At 34.7% G+C, this 20,215-nt stretch overlaps 3 protein-coding genes and 2 non-coding genes across 5 annotated transcripts; 1 reads left to right on the forward strand and 4 right to left on the reverse strand.

Moving 5' to 3' along the window:
* Positions 1–1,116: 1,116 nt before the first annotated feature.
* On the reverse strand, positions 1,117–5,168 carry LOC146934016 (Calreticulin family protein). Its single transcript, XM_085705849.1, has 6 exons — positions 4,970–5,168; positions 4,786–4,855; positions 2,137–3,263; positions 1,906–1,977; positions 1,684–1,800; positions 1,117–1,602 (listed from the first exon to the last, which is right to left on the reverse strand). The coding sequence occupies exons 1-6, from the start codon at positions 5,075–5,077 to the stop codon at positions 1,474–1,476; spliced, it is 1,623 nt and encodes a 540-aa protein (XP_085561975.1). The 5' UTR covers positions 5,078–5,168; the 3' UTR covers positions 1,117–1,473.
* Positions 5,169–12,722: 7,554 nt separating this feature from the next.
* On the reverse strand, positions 12,723–14,217 carry LOC146934017 (NFU1 iron-sulfur cluster protein). Its single transcript, XM_085705850.1, is given in 3 exon segments — positions 12,723–13,717; positions 13,720–13,959; positions 14,073–14,217. Coding segments are annotated over 3 exon segments (552 nt in total). The 5' UTR covers positions 14,088–14,217; the 3' UTR covers positions 12,723–13,420.
* Positions 14,218–16,296: 2,079 nt separating this feature from the next.
* LOC146934018 (U2 spliceosomal RNA) lies at positions 16,297–16,492 on the forward strand. Its single transcript, XR_015009012.1, has one exon. It is a non-coding gene; the product is annotated as a U2 spliceosomal RNA (small nuclear RNA).
* A 1,397-nt stretch (positions 16,493–17,889) lies between these two features.
* On the reverse strand, positions 17,890–19,760 carry LOC146934019 (Pentatricopeptide repeat (PPR) superfamily protein). Its single transcript, XM_085705851.1, has one exon. It carries the CDS (start codon positions 19,612–19,614, stop codon positions 18,130–18,132), a length of 1,485 nt encoding a protein of 494 aa, XP_085561977.1. The 5' UTR covers positions 19,615–19,760; the 3' UTR covers positions 17,890–18,129.
* Positions 19,756–19,837, reverse strand: TRNAS-AGA (transfer RNA serine (anticodon AGA)). The gene has a single exon. It is a non-coding gene; the product is annotated as a tRNA-Ser (tRNA).
* Positions 19,838–20,215: the final 378 nt, after the last annotated feature.

Below are 20,215 nucleotides of genomic sequence, written 5' to 3' on the forward strand. Positions count from 1 at the left end.
TGTTCCTCTAATTATATATATATATATATATATATATATATATATATATATATATATATGGGTCTTGCTACAAGCCACCCTTTGGTGGTGTCTTTTAGCAAGTCACACCTCAAGGTGTGATTTTCACTTTTTAGTTATAACTTTGCTAAAAGACACCTTCATAAAAGTAAGTTGGTGTCTTTTTGCAAATGCTCATAGAGTAACTTGCTAAAAGACACCTTCACAAAAGGTGTCTTCTAGCAAAACCCTATATATATATATATATATATAGTCCCTCAACTTTGAAAAGTTTTTTGTTAAATACCCCAACCAAGTCTTTCAATCCATAATCTCATCTTTTCTCTAACGTCATCATTTTCAACCTGCAGTATTAATCAACTTTTTGAACATTCCTGATGTTTTAGACAGCTGTTTATTGCTTACCCCTTTGCCAAGTAAATGAGATTCATGCCAATTCAAGGAACATTCATATACTTGATTTGTTTTGTAATTTAAATGAAGAAATTAAAGAAGAGAATAGTGATTGAAATATTGAATTAATTAAAGTATTTAACAATACATTTTTTAGTGTTCAGGACTAAATATTATTTTTTATAATGCTACTTTAGGAACTATATTAATGTATTTGCATAGTTTATGGTTTATTAAATATGTCAAATAATCGAGGAACTCAATTTTGAATGGCGTATAGTTAAAAACCATTTAATTTGACAAAAAAAAAAAAAACCTTTTAATGGGTTTTATTAGTTCAAAAACCAATTCAGAGTGTTAGTTCGAGGAGGACATTGATGTTTCTTTTCTTTCTCTTAAAGAGCTTTCTTAAAATATTGGTTGGCCTTGCTTCCTTGAAGTAGAAGAGTTGTCAAGAAAATGCACGTCAACAAACAAGTTGGTAACAATTAGATTATACTAATGATTAATTAAGAAAAAATAATTTAATTATAAAGCAGTTCTTAAAAAACTTGTTTGCAAATCTCTACACAAAAGTTATTAATAAAACGAAGGCTATTGAAAACATGATAACTAATGGTTAGAAGCAAATCCATGAAGAGAAAAGTTCCAGAAAACTTATGGGTCGATGATCCAAACACTCGTACGCATAAGAAACAACACAGGTTTCAACCATTATGGCCACATAGTCATAACATTGGATCAAGCACATGCTTAAAATCAGGAATATAGTGAACAGTAGGAATGTTGTTTTGCAAATTGATTTCTGAGCTACATAACTAGAAAGATAAAGAAAAATCATTGTACAACCTGAATAAGCTAAAAATACTCAAGTCTCCAAAATGACCGGCACTACGCAGAATATCTGATCTACACTCCTTATGCATATCATCTGTCAAAAAGTGAATGAGAAAATCGCAAAGAAAGTTCTATGTAGAAATGGAATTGACCTAATCTCCAACTAAGCTCAAAATTTGTGTGATAGTGATCTTGATAGGCCGCCCCTGTCTAGTTTAAATCATTTCAATTATCTCGCTTTACCCTCCGACGTGGAGCCTTCGATGTTTCCTCCTCTTTGTTTTCTTCATTCTCTCCACTGTCTTGGTTAGTGGAAGTTTCTGCGGCGGGTGTGTTTGTTTTCTCCACTCTTGCCTGCACAAGAGACATGATCCGGTGATTAACATATAGGAAATGATAACAGAGTTGTTTTGGCTACAGGGAGTTTCTACTTACTGGCTTTTTCTTCCCACCAAATACGATACGAAGGAAAACTGTCAAGACAATAACCACAACGGCTACAAGAATTCCAACTGTGAGATTCGGCTGCGTTTCACCCTTTTCAATGAGATCCTGCAAATCAACACAGAATTCAAGTCATATGCCACAAAGTGAAACATTACATCTACAAGTGAATCAAATGCCACAGCAGGAAGATTTGCTTTTTTTTTTACTTACATGTATTTTAAGCTTGTAGGCACTCAGGAAGGGAATGTCTGCAATCTTGTATAACAGAGCAAATACCTTCTTCTGCAAGGGCAAAAAGTAAAATCATGCATAAGAAAGAGGAGAAAATGCTAGAAAACAAAGACCAGACAAAAAACAGTAGGAGAGAGAGAGAGAGAGAGAGAGAGAGAGAGAGAGAGAGAGAGAGAGAGAGAGAGAGAGAGAATAGCCAGATGACATTACATGTATGCTTGCAAGACCACTTGATTCAGTGTCCTTTTCTTCTTCCTTCTGTTTCTCTTTCTCAATAGTAAACTTGGGCTTCCATGTAGTCTCCCGGTATGACGCGGCAATCTTATCATCTTTAGCAATCAAAATATTGTCAAACAATATGCCATCCTGCATTGTCCAAATCTCAATACCGATAGCTGCAATAGGCTCAAAATCGGGTTTTTTAAGCTCAAAGTAATCAGGGTTTGGAATATCCCGAGGCTTCCATATACCCTTATAAGCTGGATTTTCAATTAGGGGGGCATGCCATTTTCCCTTGTATGCTGGATTCTTCTTCATTGGCCTTTTCCACTCACCACAACCAGGGGCTGCTTCACAATTTGGGTTAGTAATCTTGGGGGCTTCCCATTCACCATCCTCTTCATCGTCCCAATCTTCTGGTTTTGTAGCCTCTGGGTCATCTATCTCCTCAGGCTCATCATCTAACCATCCTTCAGGTTTCACAGCTTCTTCATCAAGAATTTCCAAGGGTGCATCCTCATCCCAGTCATCAGGCTTTACTGCACTTGGGTCGGGAATTTTCTCTCTCTCGTCCCAGTCCTCAGGTTTCTTATCTTCAGGATCTGGGATTGTCTTGGGAGGGATAAGGGAAGGCTCAAAATCCTCAGAAGATAAGAAATTTGCCTTTTTCTTCTGTTCCCCGTCAATCAAAATTTGCAACTCATTGTCGGGTTTCAAAATAGCAGTGTACACGTGAGATAGCTTGTCAGAGGGAACAGATGGGGGAAACTTGAGATGGTGTTCAACATACTCCCCACTCTTCGGATTTTTATGCTTGAAAATGAAGTGCACCTTGTTTGTGGCCCCACACTTGTCAGGACCAAACATGATAGAATAGGGAGAATCATTGTCAAATTCCTTGGGTTTCCAACCAGCCTCCTGTGGTCGAAGATATTTTAGATATGCACCACCACATTCGAGGCCATTCTGAAGGCGAGTCTCAAACTGAAGAACAACTGATTCATCCTTAAGAATCACAGGCTCATCAAGCTCTTTAACTATAGCATACTTTCTTGCTTTCTCACTGACAAGAAGCCCATAATCTTCATGCCCCTCACTCTTTGAATGCTTCCAGATGCCTAGAATGCACAGAACAAATCAAATATTATACAAAGTTTTGCAAGAACAGATTATCTATCAAGTCACTATAACTGAAGGGAGATGTGGATCTTTTCAGTCGAATTGCATCCAATATGCACCCACTACCAAGGGAACTAACGAGCAAAAACATGAACCTAGAGAAGGCCATGCAAAGCTAAATTTTAAGGACAAGGTATCCATGCAAATCTAAGGAAACAGTAAAGTGAAACACATTCTGAAGTTCCATTCCACAAAAGTACCAGAAATTTGTGAATCTACACAATTTATCCTTTCTTAGAAAATATGATTGGAAATCTACAATTTGCTTGTATACAGCCGACTCTTATTTTCATAATCATCACAAAAATTCAGTCAATCACTGCCACAAATACATATACTGTTAAATTAAAACGTTCCACTTTCCAATATTATATTCTATAACTATTTCAGAGGGATCTTGCTAACGAGTATCTTCAAGAACACTTATTGAGAAAGATATAAAAAAATATTATTGAAAAGTGTAACATTACATTGATAGCGAATAAATATTCATTTTTCATTTAGTACTTTCAATTTTTCAATTATTAACCAGTGCCATGAAAGCAGTTGTTAGCATTTGCCTTGTTTAAGATATGCTAACAAGGCCGTACCACTTGAAAAATTAAAGTTGAAATATTAAATAAATAATAAAGTGTTTATACATTAAGAACACAATGTTCAAAATTTGCTTCTCTTAGTATAAGCCATTGATAAAGGGACGTGTTAAGAAACTTGCAAGCAAAACCCTTACACAAGCAAATGGTAAAAAGCAACATGTGGACACTTGTTAAAGAATCAAGAATCAGAAAACTATTTTTGACAAAAAAATTGGTAACTTATGAACCTGTATGTTTTTTTTTTTTTATAAATAGGCACTTTACAATTTTTAATTCCTTAACCAACTCCCTAAGGAAACACATTAGCATTTCACCAATTACTTTTAGGGCATAGTTTACATTCACCTCACCTAAAGTCTGAACATTCCTCTCTACTTATAAGGATGTAAGGGATCTAACTCTAATTTGTTAAACACGAAAGGAGTCGGGAATAATAAATATTGACATCAAGGAAGCTAATCTTTTTGTAAATAAAAATAAACACTATTAATACCACTATACTACTTTTCAAGAGTTGTTTACTATTCTAGAATCATTAGTAAATTTACAAATATCATTATTCATCCAATCATGTGTCCAACAAATACCCTTGTTTGTTTGATTTTTTTTTTTCTTTCTTTTTTCACTCAACATTTTCATGCAATTCCTTCAACCTACAAGAATTTTTTTTTGAAATAGATTTGAAATTGGAGTTATATGCTAGTGAGTAAGAAATTCACTCCAAAAAAATTAACAAAATCAATGAAACAGAAGAAAACGAACGCTGAAATTAAAAAACAAAAATCAACCGCATGTTCCATTAATTCACAATTAATGAAACAAATTCCAAAAGAAGAAAGTGAGTTGAGTTAAAAGCATTAATTACCGTTATATTCATTCTTATCGGAAACAATCCAACGATCATCAAAATCCTCATCAAATGATTCGTAGAAGATCTGAAAGAAATCACAACATAAAACAATTCCTCAATTTAAGCCTCATAAAAACAACATAGATCCAAATTCAATCATCAAACAAACACCAAAAAAAAAAAAGAGAAGATGAATTACCGCGTCATCGGCATCATCGGAAGCATGAAGAAGGTGCAACGATGAAGAACAAATTATGAAGAAGAGCACTGCAAAAATTCCAAGATGAATTCGCTTTCGTTCTCCCATATTCCCCTGTCGATGAAACCCTAACGATGAAATGATAGAGAAGTTTCTAGGATGTTTATTTAAATGTCACTGGTGTTTGTTTCATTCGAACACGAGACTCGAGCAGTTGCGGTTTTTATTTAGATCTCAAGGTCACACTTTCTGCGAGCTATTTCAACCAATGGTGTTATGCTCCACGTGACTCTTCCCAATTATATTTTGCCACGTTGTCCTTTTTCAACTTTTCATTTTCTTTAAACTAATTTTATGTGCTTTTACTTGCATTGCAAACATAAAAAAAAAAAAAAATAAAAAAAAAAAAAAAAAGGGGGTTTATTTTGGATACACCCACCACACCTAACTCAACTAATAAAGATTGTTAAGTCAGGCGTTTTCAATGAATATTTGGGTTTGTACTTCAATTTTTTTAGTGTATGTGAATTTTAAGATGGTGTTTGACGTTCAATTTACGTTCTCAAATATTCCCTCCGGTCCTATTTATAAGGGAAAGTTTGGTCAATAAAAGTTAATGTACTTGGATTGAATTTTGAACTAGATACATCAATTTTTTATTGATCTAATTTTCTCTTATAAATAGGACCGGGGTAGTAAAAGAAATTTGGGTAACTTTATTTACTCGTTGGTTTCTAATTATAAGCTCTTCTTCTTAAGTGTCTATTTGGCGGTGGCTCGAAAGCACACATGTTTTCAGAGTCAAGCTTGAATTTGCAGTTTCTTAAAGTTGCAGGGATATTAACATTGAAATACAAGATCGAGTAACTTTATACGAAACCAAACAACCTATTGCTTTTTTCACATATATTAATTCTTAAAGTTGTAGTGAAATCGACATTGAAACGTGATGTCGAGTAACCAGACATAAAACAAAACAACCTACACCCTCCGGTCACTAATATAAGCAAAAATCTACATTTTAGGTTCATTCATTTAATGATGTATGTGGTCTATAATAAAGACCATGTGCATCATTAAATGAATGAATCTAAAATATAGATTTTTGCTTATATTAGTGACCGGAGGGTGTATAATAGTTTTTCACATATGTATGAATTAATGAAAGTTGACATAGAATTTGACGTGATGGTTTTTTTGAGATACTCTTTGTTGTTAGTGTATCTTACTTTAAGAAATAATTTAGGTGACGATTTTTCAATCAATGGGGCTCAAGGATGAGAATATGTCAAGCCAAGTTTGACTACAACAAAAAAGATAGGTGTTTTCAATGATTAGTTAGGTTTGTACTTTAATATTTTTGAGAAATGATATTTGAACAACCACTTTTAAACAACTTTTGTGACAACTTTCTCTCTCATACTCACATTATACTTTTATTCTCTCTCTTCCTTTTTCTCTCTCTATTGTTATTGTCCAATAAGAAGAGAGAAAAAAAGGTTGTCATTAAAGTTGTTTGATTTTAGTTGTCAAAATATCACTCCTCAATATTTTTTAGTGTTTGTGAATTTTAAGATGGTGTTTGACATTCAATTTACATTCTTAAATAAAAGAAATTTGGGTAACTTTACTTACTCGTTGGTTTCTGATGAGTCAATAATTAGTTAGTTTTAATATAATATTTAAGTCCCTTTTAATTATATTTGAGTTTATTTTATTTAAGTTTATTTCCTTTTTAGAACTTTTTTACTACAATTGCAAGTTATTATATTTCAGGAACAAATATTCTAAAGATTGAGCCTTAGAGCAAAAGAAAGAGGATTAGGAGCTGATTCGGGTGAAAAATACGAAGATTGAAGACAAAAATATAATTCCCCAAAGTCAGAAGGTTGGCACGGGCAGTGCCAACAATTGGCACGGCCGTGCCACCCTCCAATGCCACTTTTGCTGCTTTTGCTTCTTATGCAAGCTACCTGTTTTGACCGAAAAGCCCGTGGTTTCTTGTGGAACATTCTACTAAATAGTTGCTTAGGTTTTAAGTCGACAATAAGACTATAAATAGAGTAGCCATCTATCATTAAGATTCATCTTTTGTTCTTGGAATAAAAGTTCACCTTTACTTTATTGTTATTTACTTTTATGTTTTTCTTCTTCTTCTTCTCTTCTATGTCTACAATGAACGTTAGTGAGTAGACTCTTCTTGTCTTGGGATTGTTGGATAAGTCTAATGACGTAATCCTAATCAAACCAAACCATAAACCCTAGTTTTATAGAAATCTACTTTCTAATCTAGTTTTACCGTTTTTATAATGAATTAGTAATTACTAAGCTAGGAAGCGAACGTGGAGGGATTAGTAATCGTTAAGTCATCATCACAAATATTAGGCGAAGGATCGAAAGATGAAGTTTTAATATTGGAACAAGTAAAATTAGACAAGGGTTGCGAAACCTGAGAATAGTCTAGTGAACTTTGAGGCACATAAAGTTTCGTTCTTCAAGGATTCTAATCCCAAAACTCTTTTATTTTATTATTGTTATTTTCTTTTAATTAAACAAAAATAAAAGTTTCTACCTTTTAAACTCTTCTCTAATCCTTATTGAAAGTTAATTGAATTCATAACTCCCTGTCGGAACGATATCTTTTATTACTACTTCGGTAAACTGTGCACTTGCGGTTTGTCCCATCAGTTTCCAATTATAAGCACCTCTTAGTAAGTGTTTGTTTTGGAGGATACTCGAAAGCAGACATGCATCGAGAGTCAAGCTTAAATTTGTAGCTTGTAAAGTTGCGGCAATATTGACATTGAAACACGAGATTGAGTAACTTTGCACAGAATCAAAAACATATTACTTTTTTTAGTGAAATCAGCATAGAAACGTGATGTCGAGTAATTGGACATAGAACGAAACAACCTATAATACTTTTTCACGTATATCAATTAATGAAAGTTAACATCGAATTTGATGTATTCATTTCGTGTGAGAATTTTTTTGAAATACTCTTTGTTGTTAGTGTATCTTACTTTAAAAAATAGTTTAGGTGACGATTTTTCTAGTAATGGGGCTTAAGGATGGGAATAGGCCAGGCCAGACTTGGCTTTGATAGGCCTGAGTCTGGCTTAAGAAAATCTTTGCAAGCCCGAGTCTGACTTATGGCTTTTCGTAGACCTATTTTGTTGACCTTGTCTAACCTATTTAAAAGTCTGGTTTGAAAGCCTATTTACAGACCTATTTCATATTAAAATCATTAAATAGTTTATTTTATCTACTTCTAAATATGTTAAATCGGTCTTAAAGTCTATTTCACTATAATACTTGTCTATCACTATAAGGCCTTAAATGTCTGTTTCATTATAAGGACTTAAAGCCTATTTAAAAAGTACATTATTTGAGTTGATTTTTTTATTTTTATGTTTAATATAAATAAAAACTAAGTTTTAATAATATGCATAAACGTAATATCAGACTTTGTGGGCTTTTTTTTATCTAAACCTGACTTATTTACTTCAATAGATTTTTTCTTGCCTTTTTAATAAGTTGTAGAATTTTGCTCTCCACCCAGCACAAATTGCTCGCGCCCTGCAGCCATGCCAAATATGCCCTTGCGCAAGTTAACATGCGCAAGTGTTAAACATACGCCACTTAACTAACGCCACGTGAGTTAACTAACGCAACATTAGTTAACTGTCGTGGCGTGCTGTCTTAAGCATCCAGACCACCTCATTTCCTCATTTCTCATCTAAAATAAAAAAAAATCTTTAAAATCTCTCTCAAATCACCCAAATCCAAAATTCCTTCAAATTCAAATCAAACAACACTCCAATAACAAGTAAGTTTTCATGATCAAACACCATTAACCTTTTATTTTTACATGTTAGATTTTTTCTCTTAGATTAGAAATTTTTTAGATTTAGAGTTTGTTTAAATTTTGGTGTTTTTGGCAAGAAATCATACAATGTTTACATGTAAATGAGTTGTGTTGCTTAAATGTTTAGATGTTTGCATGTTTATGTTGTAGTTTTGAGATTTTTTTAGAGAACTTTTTTAGAATTAGGGTTTGTTTAAATTTTGATTTTTTTTGCAAGATATGATACAATGTTACATGCAAATGAGCAATATTGCTTAATTATTTAGATGTTTGCATGTTTATGTTTAATGTATAATTTTTAGGGTTTATGTATAATTTACACTCCAAGTGTTTGATGAAATGTTTGAATGAGTTTTTTCATTGATTGTGTTTAATTTCTTATTGTGTAGATTTGAAGCAATGGTCGGGTGGATTGACGTTCATGCAGAATTCAACGGCGGAGAACCTCAGAGGTTGAAGGTTCGGTGTCTTGATGTAACGTTAAGAGGTCTCAAGGATCAACTGGATGAATTCAACCAAGGAGTCAACCCCAGAGACACAAGGAGGGTGGAATACGTCCGGTATAAACGTCCAACGCTCGACGAGGGGAGGGTATCATTCACTTGGGTGGAGTTAAAGAACGACGAAAATGTGACGAGCATGTTTTGGGAGCACAGCATGTTCCAGTGGATCGATATGCGGGTGACGTTACTGAGATCAACTGAAGATATCATCAACATCTTGATTCCGCCCGAAGATCGTCATTAGTTAGGATAATAAGGTGCATTCCAACTACAACATTTGTCTTACCTCTGAAATGGGGTAATTCAAACTTGCCAAACGGCGATGACTCAAGCATTTCGCTCGGCATTCATGTTTTTCCTTTGAAAAGATTAAATTCTTGTTAGGCTGGTTTAGATGAAGGTATTAGGTGTCAAGGAATGGACCTCATTTCGGTGGCACTTGAATACCTTAATCTAAATCAAGCCTAACAAAAATTTATTCTTTTCAAAGGAAAGCATGAATGTTGAGCGAAATGCTTGAGTCCTGTTGTTTGGCAAGTTTGAATTTACCCCATTTCAGAGGTAAGACAATTGTTGTAGTTGGAATGCACATTCCAACTACAACAATTGTCTTCCTCTGGATGGGGTAATTCAAACTAGTTAAATGGCAAGACACCGGCATTCGCCCGAGAGTGTTTTTGTTCCATTCTAAATGTTAATTTCTTGTTGGCTTCGTTTAAATGATGGTATCGAAGTGTCAAGGTCTGGACTTCATTCCGTTGGCACTTAGATACTATCATTTAAAACCAAGACCAACAAGAATTTAACATTTGGAATGGAACAATAACACTTCTGGACGAATGTCGGAGTCCTGCTTTTTAGCTAGTTTGAATTGACCCCATTCAGAGGTAAGATAATTGTTGTAGTTGGAAGGTACATTTCCGAATGTAATGTAATGATAGTTGACGTACATGTCTTTATTTCCGAATGTAATGATGATAATTCACGCTATCGCAATATTTATTCGAATTCACGCTATCGTACTTTTTAATCGAATTCACGCTATCACATTTTTTATTCAAATTCACGCTATCGCAAATTTTAATTCAAATTATTTTATTGACTTTATTCTAAAATTTTATTTACTTTATTATAAAAAATTTATTGCGTTAGTTAAGTCAGCGTGACTTAACTAACGCACCTTATAAGCTGTGCGTGAGTTAAGTCACGCACCTTATAAGCTATGCGTGAGTTAACTTGCGCAAGGTGGCCGGTACTAAAAACTGAAGCACAAACGTTTCTTGGACGGTAGTCAATGGTCTTCAATGGTTTTTGCACGTTTTCCTTAATAGTTGACCACGTTTTTGGACCTCATTAAGTGCTATATACCTATACCACCTATAAAAACCCTCACATACTTCCTCTTTTCCTCACATTTTCTCCTCCCACTCTCTCCCCTTCTTCTTCTTCTTCTTCTTCTTCTTCTTCTTCTTCTTCTTCTTCTTCTTCTTCTTCTTCTTCTTCTTCTTCTTCTTCTTCTTCTTCTTCTTCTTGGTATCGAAGTGTCAAGGTCTGGACTTCATTCCGTTGGCACTTAGATACTATCATTTAAAACCAAGACCAACAAGAATTTAACATTTGGAATGGAACAATAACACTTCTGGACGAATGTCGGAGTCCTGCTTTTTAGCTAGTTTGAATTGACCCCATTCAGAGGTAAGATAATTGTTGTAGTTGGAAGGTACATTTCCGAATGTAATGTAATGATAGTTGACGTACATGTCTTTATTTCCGAATGTAATGATGATAATTCACGCTATCGCAATATTTATTCGAATTCACGCTATCGTACTTTTTATTCGAATTCACGCTATCACATTTTTTATTCAAATTCACGCTATCGCAAATTTTAATTCAAATTATTTTATTGACTTTATTCTAAAATTTTATTTACTTTATTATAAAAAATTTATTGCGTTAGTTAAGTCAGCGTGACTTAACTAACGCACCTTATAAGCTGTGCGTGAGTTAAGTCACGCACCTTATAAGCTATGCGTGAGTTAACTTGCGCAAGGTGGCCGGTACTAAAAACTGAAGCACAAACGTTTCTTGGACGGTAGTCAATGGTCTTCAATGGTTTTTGCATGTTTTCCTTAATAGTTGACCACGTTTTTGGACCTCATTAAGTGCTATATACCTATACCACCTATAAAAACCCTCACATACTTCCTCTTTTCCTCACATTTTCTCCTCCCACCTTCTAGTGTGTTTATACCGCTTTAGGTATATGCCAGTGGCTTATGGGGGAAATAGTGGTCGGTCCGATGGGGAAAAGGGCATCTTGATGTCGTTTTCCCCAACATAACTGATCACTATTTTCCCCATGAGCTATTGGCATATACCGAAGAGGGTATCAAAAAGTAAAAACCAACAAAAGTATAAAAAAAGTAAAAATCAGTTTTTACACAAGTTGCTCAAGTTAACTTGCGCATAGCTCATTTGGTGTGTGACTTAACTCACGCATAGGTTACAACGTGCGTTAATTAAGTCACGCTACGTGACTTAACATGTGCAAGGGAAATTTTGGCATCGCTGCAGGGTGCAAGCAAAATGTGCTGGGTGGAGAGCAAAATTCTAAGTTGTAAGCCTAATGCGGTTTATAAGATTTGATGTCGGATCCTCAGTTGAATGTTTCTTTTTTCTATTGAGGCTCGTGCAAAATATACTCTTCCCAGCATTTATTCGGGGACTTTTCATTATTTGATGTTTAATGTCAGTTTTGCTGGCTATTATTTGTGTATGTCTAATAGCATTGTGAAACTTGCTCAGTCATTTAGATGGTTGCAATGTGAATGTTGCATGCCCTTTAGATGGTTGTGTGGTATATTTAAAAATCTTTATATGTCATATATTTCTTCATCGAGAACTAGTCATGAATAATGTTTTAGACTATTAAATTGATGTCATGGTGGTGATTCATATCAAATATCAAAGGATTCAATTTTAACATCCTTTAACATTAAAGCACGGTGATTAGATCATGGCGGACACATCTTACTATGTGTTTGACATCCTTAGCTTGAGTGTTTTGCTCTATTCATCACACTATGAAAATTTTCCTTCATATCAAGTTTTTTTGACATCATTATTTTAATCACACCGAAAACTAAGTCATGGATCCTCCCCTAAATGAATAGCACACAGCTCTTAGTTCTATACTTAGCTGAATCAACCACCACAAATTTTCATGTGATTAACAATGTATTTCATGAGCATATCTCAATTGATAGAGAGGGTTCGAACCCATATTTTTGTGAAGAGTCATAAACTAACTTAAATACCAAGCCAAAAGTATGCATTGATTGATTTATTTATCTACAATAACAACATTAAAAGGAAATAATTTTACAAAACCAGAAACTTGAGTAATTAATTAGAGTGACAGTCACACATGAGATGGATCAACACCAACAGACTTAAGGGTGTGTTTGGATCACCAAAGAAAGTGAGAGGAAAGATTGTAAGAGGAAAGATTGTTAAAGGAAAGAAAGTATGAGGAAAGTGAATGGAAAGTGAGTTGATTGTTTTAGTTGTTTGGTATGAATGAAAGTGAAAAGAAAGTGAAAGGAAAGAAAGTTATAATTTTATAAAATGACATAAATGTCCTTATATTAAAATGAATATGCATGTATATTTTTATTTTCAGAATGAATGCATACATATATATAATATGCACACAAAAATTGACACAAGTACCCCACATTTAAAATATAACATTTTATTACAATTATATAAATATATAATATAAATGAACAAAAGAATTGTGTCCTTGTAAATAAAGAAAGTGGTAGTATAAAATATTAAATAAAAAATGGAAAGGTGGTCGCATATGAAGGTCCCACTATTTCACAATTTCATTGAAGAAAATTGAGTACATAAACGTGATATAAACAAGGGCTATTTGGTCTTTTTATTAAATTGAATGTTCTCTTACAGCTTTCTGCGCAATTTGGGGTGGAAAGGTTTTAAGCAATGGGGCCCACAAACAGTAATTTCTTTCCTCTCTCTGACAAGCAAACCAAAGGATGGAAAGAAACTTTTCTATAAACTTTCTTTCCTACCTACTATCAATCCTTCCACAATCACTTGAAACAAACAGCCCCTAAGAGTCTCAGCACGAGGTTGATAAGCAAAAGCATCTCTGTGAATCGGACTAGAAACTTGGTTATGATCAGGATAACTACGTTCCTGAACATGTGCAATTTTCCTAAAGAATGAGCTCTTAAAGAATCTATCAGATTCTTCCATAACATGATCGGGTTCCACAACTTCCGGAACAGTCTCTCTCCTTTGTTTCTTCACACGTACGGTTGGGTTATTCCTTAGGTTCTGCCACGCTGCGCTGTGTGGATACCCAACATTGTTGACAAAGCTATCATTCCAACAGCAGCGTAAACTGGTACGAAGTCTTGTTTTGTTGACTTGGAAGATGCTTTCCCATGTTGTTGTCCGTGATGAATGTGTCCATAATCAGATGCTGGTGGAGCATATGCTTTCATCTTTGGTACTGTTGAGGTTGTATATGCTGATTTTCCTCCTCCTCCAAATCCGTTTTTAATCAGTACCATCCAATTACCCATCTGCACCATATAATTAAGGTGTTGTGTTAATTAAATCACATTAAGAAGAATTAAAATAGCCAAAAATAGGAAGAAGAAAATATAGATATTTAAAAAAAGGATTAAAATGGTACCGTAGGCTTCAACATGATTACAAATGAAATAGAGTCAAAAATTGGAGAAAATATGCCTCTATAGTTGTTGAAGTTAGTTACTTGTGCAAAATCTGAAAGTAGAAGTAGTTTAGTTTAGTTTATGTTTGTTGCTTGATCTAGTAGTGAGGTTCTATAGTTCAGTTTGATGGATTATAAGCACTTGAAAGTGATGTAAGTTAGTACAGTAGAGAAGGAAAGTTCGGGAGACACGTAGCAGAGTGTCGAAGCCACTGGACACTTGTCACTGTACTTGATTCACACGATAATCATAGAAACCTCTAGATATGCCACGCACTGTTTATACTCTGACATGTCAGTTGATGAACATATTCTGCCATTCTAAACTTAATTAATTATAGAGTAATGATATTTTGACATCCATTTGATGACAACTTTATTGACAACCTTGTTTTTCTCACTTCTTATTGGTCAAAAACAATGGAGAGAGAAAAAGGAAGAGAGAGGATAACAACATCATGTGAGTATGAGAGAGAAAGTTGTCCAAAAGTTGTCAAAAAGTGGTTGTCAAAATATCATTTCTCTTAATTATAATCTACTATATATACGAAGTAAAGAATAAAGAATAACATATAATATATACTTCATTCGTTTCAAAACGAGTGTCGCTTTAGCCAAAAAAATTTGTTTCAAAATGAATGTCAGTTTCGGTTTTCAATGCAATAATAATTTTTTCTTTTCAATTGTACCCTTAAATTAATACTATGTTACACTACTTCCAAAGTATTATTTTTTTCTTTAATGAAAAACAAACCAATAGTTGATTAGAATAATTTGGTAAAATTGCTATGACATTTGACTACTTTATTGCATTCCTTAATCTATGTGCAACGGGCTAAAGCGACACTCATTTTGAAACGGAGGGAGTAAGATATAAGAAAAATTTCTCATTTTCCCTCCTCCATGGTTAATGACAACCAGAGTTGGGAATAGACCGGGCCAACCTACGGGGGTCTACGGCCTGGCCTGCTTTGGCTTGGCCTGATTTAGTCTGTTTAGTAGATAGGTCTAGGCTTAAGCTTTTTTAAAAAAAATTATATTAAAAGTAATTGCATACATTAAAAACATAAACACTTTTTTCTCTATCTATTAGTCCCTTAATAGGCTTTGTTGTTATTGACTTTTAAGTAGACTTTAATCTAGTTAAAATTTATTTTTAGTTATAAGGCTTTTAAGTAAGTCTACTTAAAAACCTGTTTAGTAGGTCAAATAAACTATTTGATGACCTTAAGGTAAAGTAGACCTGGAAGTACCCCTAAAATAAATAAAAAATAGGAAAAAGTGTTTATGTTTAGTTTGTACTCAGGGAAAAAAGTAGACCTGGAAGTGCCTGTTTATTATTCCTGACCTTCCTGTTTAGTTTCAAATCTATCAACTAAAGTCCCTCTTAGTACCCCCTAAAATAAATAAAAAATAAATAAAGTTATTTTTAGTACCGTCTCTGCTATAGCACCATTGGTATACCAAGTTTCAAAGTAATCAACAGGAACAGGTACAACATGGATCAATTCTAGGGGGTGGCACTTTGGTGACATTAATGTCACCGTGCCATTGCATCTGGGCCACACATTGTCATTGTCATTGCATCTGGGCCACACAACACATCTAATGTCACCCAATGTGTGGTCCAGATTTAATGTCACCGTGACATTAATGTCACACAAGTATTTCCCAATTCTAGGTACCAGAAGTTATAAGGCTTGTCTTTAGTAGACATTTAACTCTGTAGACTCATCGATGTATATTATGGAACTTCACTTTCCTGTACGTAGCAACCAATACAGTCCAAATTGTAAGTTCTAAGGCCTAAACAACTTCAGCATAATATTATCTGAATTGGTAAAAGGGAAATTCCATCTGATGATAATGTTTAGGAATAAAGAAATTTGTAGTGTATAAGACTGACAAGTTATTAAGTCAAGTAAATTCCCTGATTCTGAACAACTTGTGAAATATCATGATTACTCAAAATAAAATTGTGCGTGTGGCTTCATAGTTTATTTACCATTTTGATACCGGAGGCATCACGTTAAAAATTTAAGGGAAACGAAACTTAGCAGCAGATAAACGGGAATGGTGTAATAGTCCCAAGGTGCTACTGCATAAAAGTCCCACATCGAGTAATGAAGAAAAGAGCTGAGTAGACAGTGAATATAAAAACAGATGCGAGGCCTCATTACAATTCATACCTTTCTCGGCCTTTTGGCTAAGATCAAGTGTAGTATCTGTTCTTATCAGTTTAATATCTGATATGTGGCCCAATGGGTCACATGATATTAAATTACTTTTTTGAGGGGGAGAGGCCACTTAAATAGCTTGCTATTGGGCTTCTCAAGTGTCGTTTATGCGTTGCACTATTGCATAAGCTTGGCGCACCCCACCAATACTAGTTCAATTTTTTATATTACGAATCTAGTTTTTTCGTTTTTTGACGCTAAACACAGAAAATGTTCGAAAACTTTAATGTAGAAAATTCAAGTTCCAAGTAATTGTTTAGGTTTGTTTTCTATTTAAGATATGGAGAACACAATCCTACCAGCCAAGTCTAAGCAAAGCTTTCACATGACTAGAGAAGCCTCCACGGTTAGAATGCAATTCCAAGTAGCATCGTTAGAAGAGCTCCATTTCTAAAGGTGAACCATGTTTGAGTTTAACAAGAGCTTTTGTAGGTGTTAAAGCATTAATATCACAATATTGGTCGTGATAGTGGCAACACTTACACCAAGGATTTCCATAATACAGTACATCAACAAAAGTCAACAAAAGAAATTTACAAGAGAAATTTAAGCACTAATAAATACTTCTTCCGGTCCTATTTACAAGAGAAATTTAAGTCAACAAAAGTTGATGTATCTAGTTAAAAATCCAGTCCAAATACATCAACTTTTGTTGACCCAACTTTCTCTTATAAATAGGACCGGAGGGAGTATTTATTAGTTGCAAGGCCGCCAATTATACCAAGAAGTGGAATTGGGTTGGAAGTAACTTAATCAATGTCAGTTTTGTAGATGAGGTGACTAATAACTTTATCATTCTGGCTCTTGACATGTCTTGTAAAATCTGGAATGCTAAGAGCCTTAGTAGCCCAACAACTTATATTGGCAGTAAGAGAAGAGGAAAATTCAGACAAAAATATGAAGTGTGAGAAAATAACTTTTTGTTTTCCAATTGAAATGTGGCTAAGTTGAAGGTGATGGTAGAAGTAGAACAGCATCAAAAGAGTTTTTTTGGTTTTGGTTTTGGTTTTGGTTTGTAAATTGAGAAGGTAGAAGTAGAAAGTTTGTTTTCTCGGATTGGTATAATTGTCTATTACAATATCTTCAAATTGAAAGTGCATAAATTTATTCTATTGTAATGGGTTTTGAGCACCCCTGTACGAGTAGCACTTTGGTGCCATAGCTTTGGTGCCATTGGTGCCATAGCTTGCATCTCCACCACACACACACATCACACACACATCCCCACACACATCCACACACATCAATGGCTAGGGTTTCCCCAATGGCACCAATGGCACCAAAACTATGTCATGGAAGTATTTTTCCCCTGTACTCCTTATAATAAAGTTTCTGTTTATAAAAAAATGGTGAGAAAATCATTTTTGCCTCTAGTATCCAACTAATCTCTACACATTATCACTTCCATGCGATTACGGAGATAGTCAAATCTAGTGTTAGTAAGGGAGCTATGCATCAGTACATGAAATAAATTTAACAGACAAGTGCTTAAATCTTAATCACTCATTAATTTTAAGTAATTAAATCTAAATAGTCACCAATAGTACCGAAGGAAATAATCATTTTGGTGCCAAATGCAGTTGACACAGATGATTCGACTTTTTGCTCACACTTATCGTTAGTTTGGTTCAAATTCTGGAATTCTACATCTGGTAGGTTATACATAAATTTCTTTGTAAATCCTCAACGAGGTTCAGAGTTCTCTTTAACCGAACATGAGAGTATGTCTCCACTAATCTAACTTTATTTTCACAAAAAATAATAATCACCTTGGCATCTTGTTAATGCTCATTGAGTCTAATCAAACTAGTGCCAGTGATTTTCTTAGCTCTTCTATTAGCACCCAACGATTTCCTAATCTTAACTAAATCATCCCATTGCTCTGTATTAGCATAAATATTAGCCATAACAGAATAAACCCCACCATCTTCAGGTTTAATCTCCATTACTTGCTGAGCTGCTTGCTTTGCTATCTCAACATTCCCATGTATCCTACATCCACCTAACAACCCACCCCATGCAAACACATCACCACCATTTGGCATCCCTTTTATCAACTCCCTTGATTCTTCAATCAACCCAGCTCTTGCCAACATATCAGCCATACACCCATAATGTTTACCCTCTCTAGCAACCCCATACACAGTTTCCATCTCATCAAAAACCTTTCTAGCTTCAGAAACCAAACCAGCATGGCTACACCCAACCAACACACCCAAGAAAGTAACCCCATCAGGCTTAATCCCTTCACCAACCATTCTAGAAAAATATTCCAACAAAACCAAACCTTGCCCATGAATAGCAAAACCAACAAGCATAGCATTCCAGGTAAACACGTCTTTATCTGTACATGACTCAAATATCTCCCTCGCAATCTCAACACAACCACATTTCGCATATAAATCCACCAACCCAGTTGTCAAATACGAATCAACTCGAATCCCATTCCTTGTAATATAATCATGAACAAACCTACCTTGTTCCAACTCCCCTAACTGAGCACAAGCAGATAAAACCGACACCAACGCTATATTATCCGGAACAAATTCCAATCCAATCATCTCATTAAAAAGTTCAACAGCTTCACGACACATTTTCGCCTGACTATAACCCGCGATCATAGTACCCCAGGTAACTTCATTCTGCTGAGGCATTTCATCAAACAGTTCACGTGCACGATCAAGCTTAAAACTTTTAACAAACCCATCAATCATAACATTATAAGAAACAATATCTCTATAACCACTTTCACAAAACACCTTGTATGCATCATTTACACAATCATTAACCGAATAAACACGAATGAGCGAGTTCATAACAAAAGAATCAACCAGAAAACCATACTTGAAAACTTGGGAGTGAAGAGACTGAGCAAGAGAAAGAGAGTGTAGTTGAGAAGAGGCTTTGAGGATTAAAGGGAAAGTGTGGAAGTCAAGAGGAAGAGAGAGACGGCGAAGAAAGAGGAAGATTTTGAGGGCGGAGAGAGGGGAAGAGAGGAGAGTGTGGATTCTGATGAGTGTGTTGAAGGTGAATGTTGTTGGATTTGCAATTGAATTGAAAAGGGAAAGTGCATAGGTTGTTAGAGATGAATTTGAATAAGTTTTGATGTTGTTTTTGGAATTGAGTAAGGAAGTGAAAGTGGAGAGAAGATTGTTTAAGATTGAGAGAGGGTGGTGTGGTAAGAGATTTGTGGTGATTGTGTATGCATGGATTTGGTGGAGTTGTTTCATTGATTTGCATTGTTTTATCACATTTAAGATACTCATGAATTATTTACGAAAATGTGATTTTTGTGATCATATGATTTCATCGCATTTCGTGATTGTGTTGATTGGTTCTTCCAATATGTTGGAGGAGGAAGCAAGTCAGCGAGAGCAAATAAAAATGGAAGAAACAAAAATGAAAAACGTGGACGGCAGGATTCGAACCTGCGCGGGCAAAGCCCACATGATTTCTAGTCATGCCCGATAACCACTCCGGCACGTCCACATTTGTGTTAGCTTTCTCTCTGTTTTTATATTTGTTGCGGTATAGACATTTCTCTACTGCTTCCAAAGTTTTTTTTTTTTTTTTTTTTTTTTTTTTTTTTGAGCAATACTACTTCCAAAGTTATTCATATGAGTAATTACTAGTTTGGACACCCGTGCCAAGCACGGGCTAGAATTTGGTTATACTTGACATAGAGAATATTATTATGTATCATGTATCGATTAAAGCTAAAGATTTGATAAAATAGTGGAGGTTTAACAACAAACAAATGGAAAAAAAACACATACTTAAACCTTAAAGTTTTGAATGAAGATGTGGTATCATTCTCACCTGTGTGGTTGTTCTTTCTCCAATGTGCCGATCCACACCAGAGATGTC

The sequence above is a fragment of the Medicago sativa genome, chromosome 4 (genome assembly GCF_051527215.1).
Source record: "Medicago sativa cultivar Bolivia chromosome 4, Bolivia_mono, whole genome shotgun sequence".
NCBI classification, from domain to species: domain Eukaryota; kingdom Viridiplantae; phylum Streptophyta; class Magnoliopsida; order Fabales; family Fabaceae; genus Medicago; species Medicago sativa.

Coding starts and splice junctions, on each gene's coding strand:
- LOC146934016 (XM_085705849.1), bottom strand. CDS start 5,077: ATGGGAGAACGAAAGCGAATTCATCTTGGAATTTTTGCAGTGCTCTTC. Junction 1,978..2,136: donor GTGGTCTTGCAAGCATACAT/GTAATGTCATCT, acceptor TTGCCCTTGCAG/AAGAAGGTATTTGCTCTGTT. Junction 1,801..1,905: donor CCTACAAGCTTAAAATACAT/GTAAGTAAAAAA, acceptor GTTGATTTGCAG/GATCTCATTGAAAAGGGTGA.
- LOC146934019 (XM_085705851.1), bottom strand. CDS start 19,614: ATGAGTATCTTAAATGTGATAAAACAATGCAAATCAATGAAACAACTC.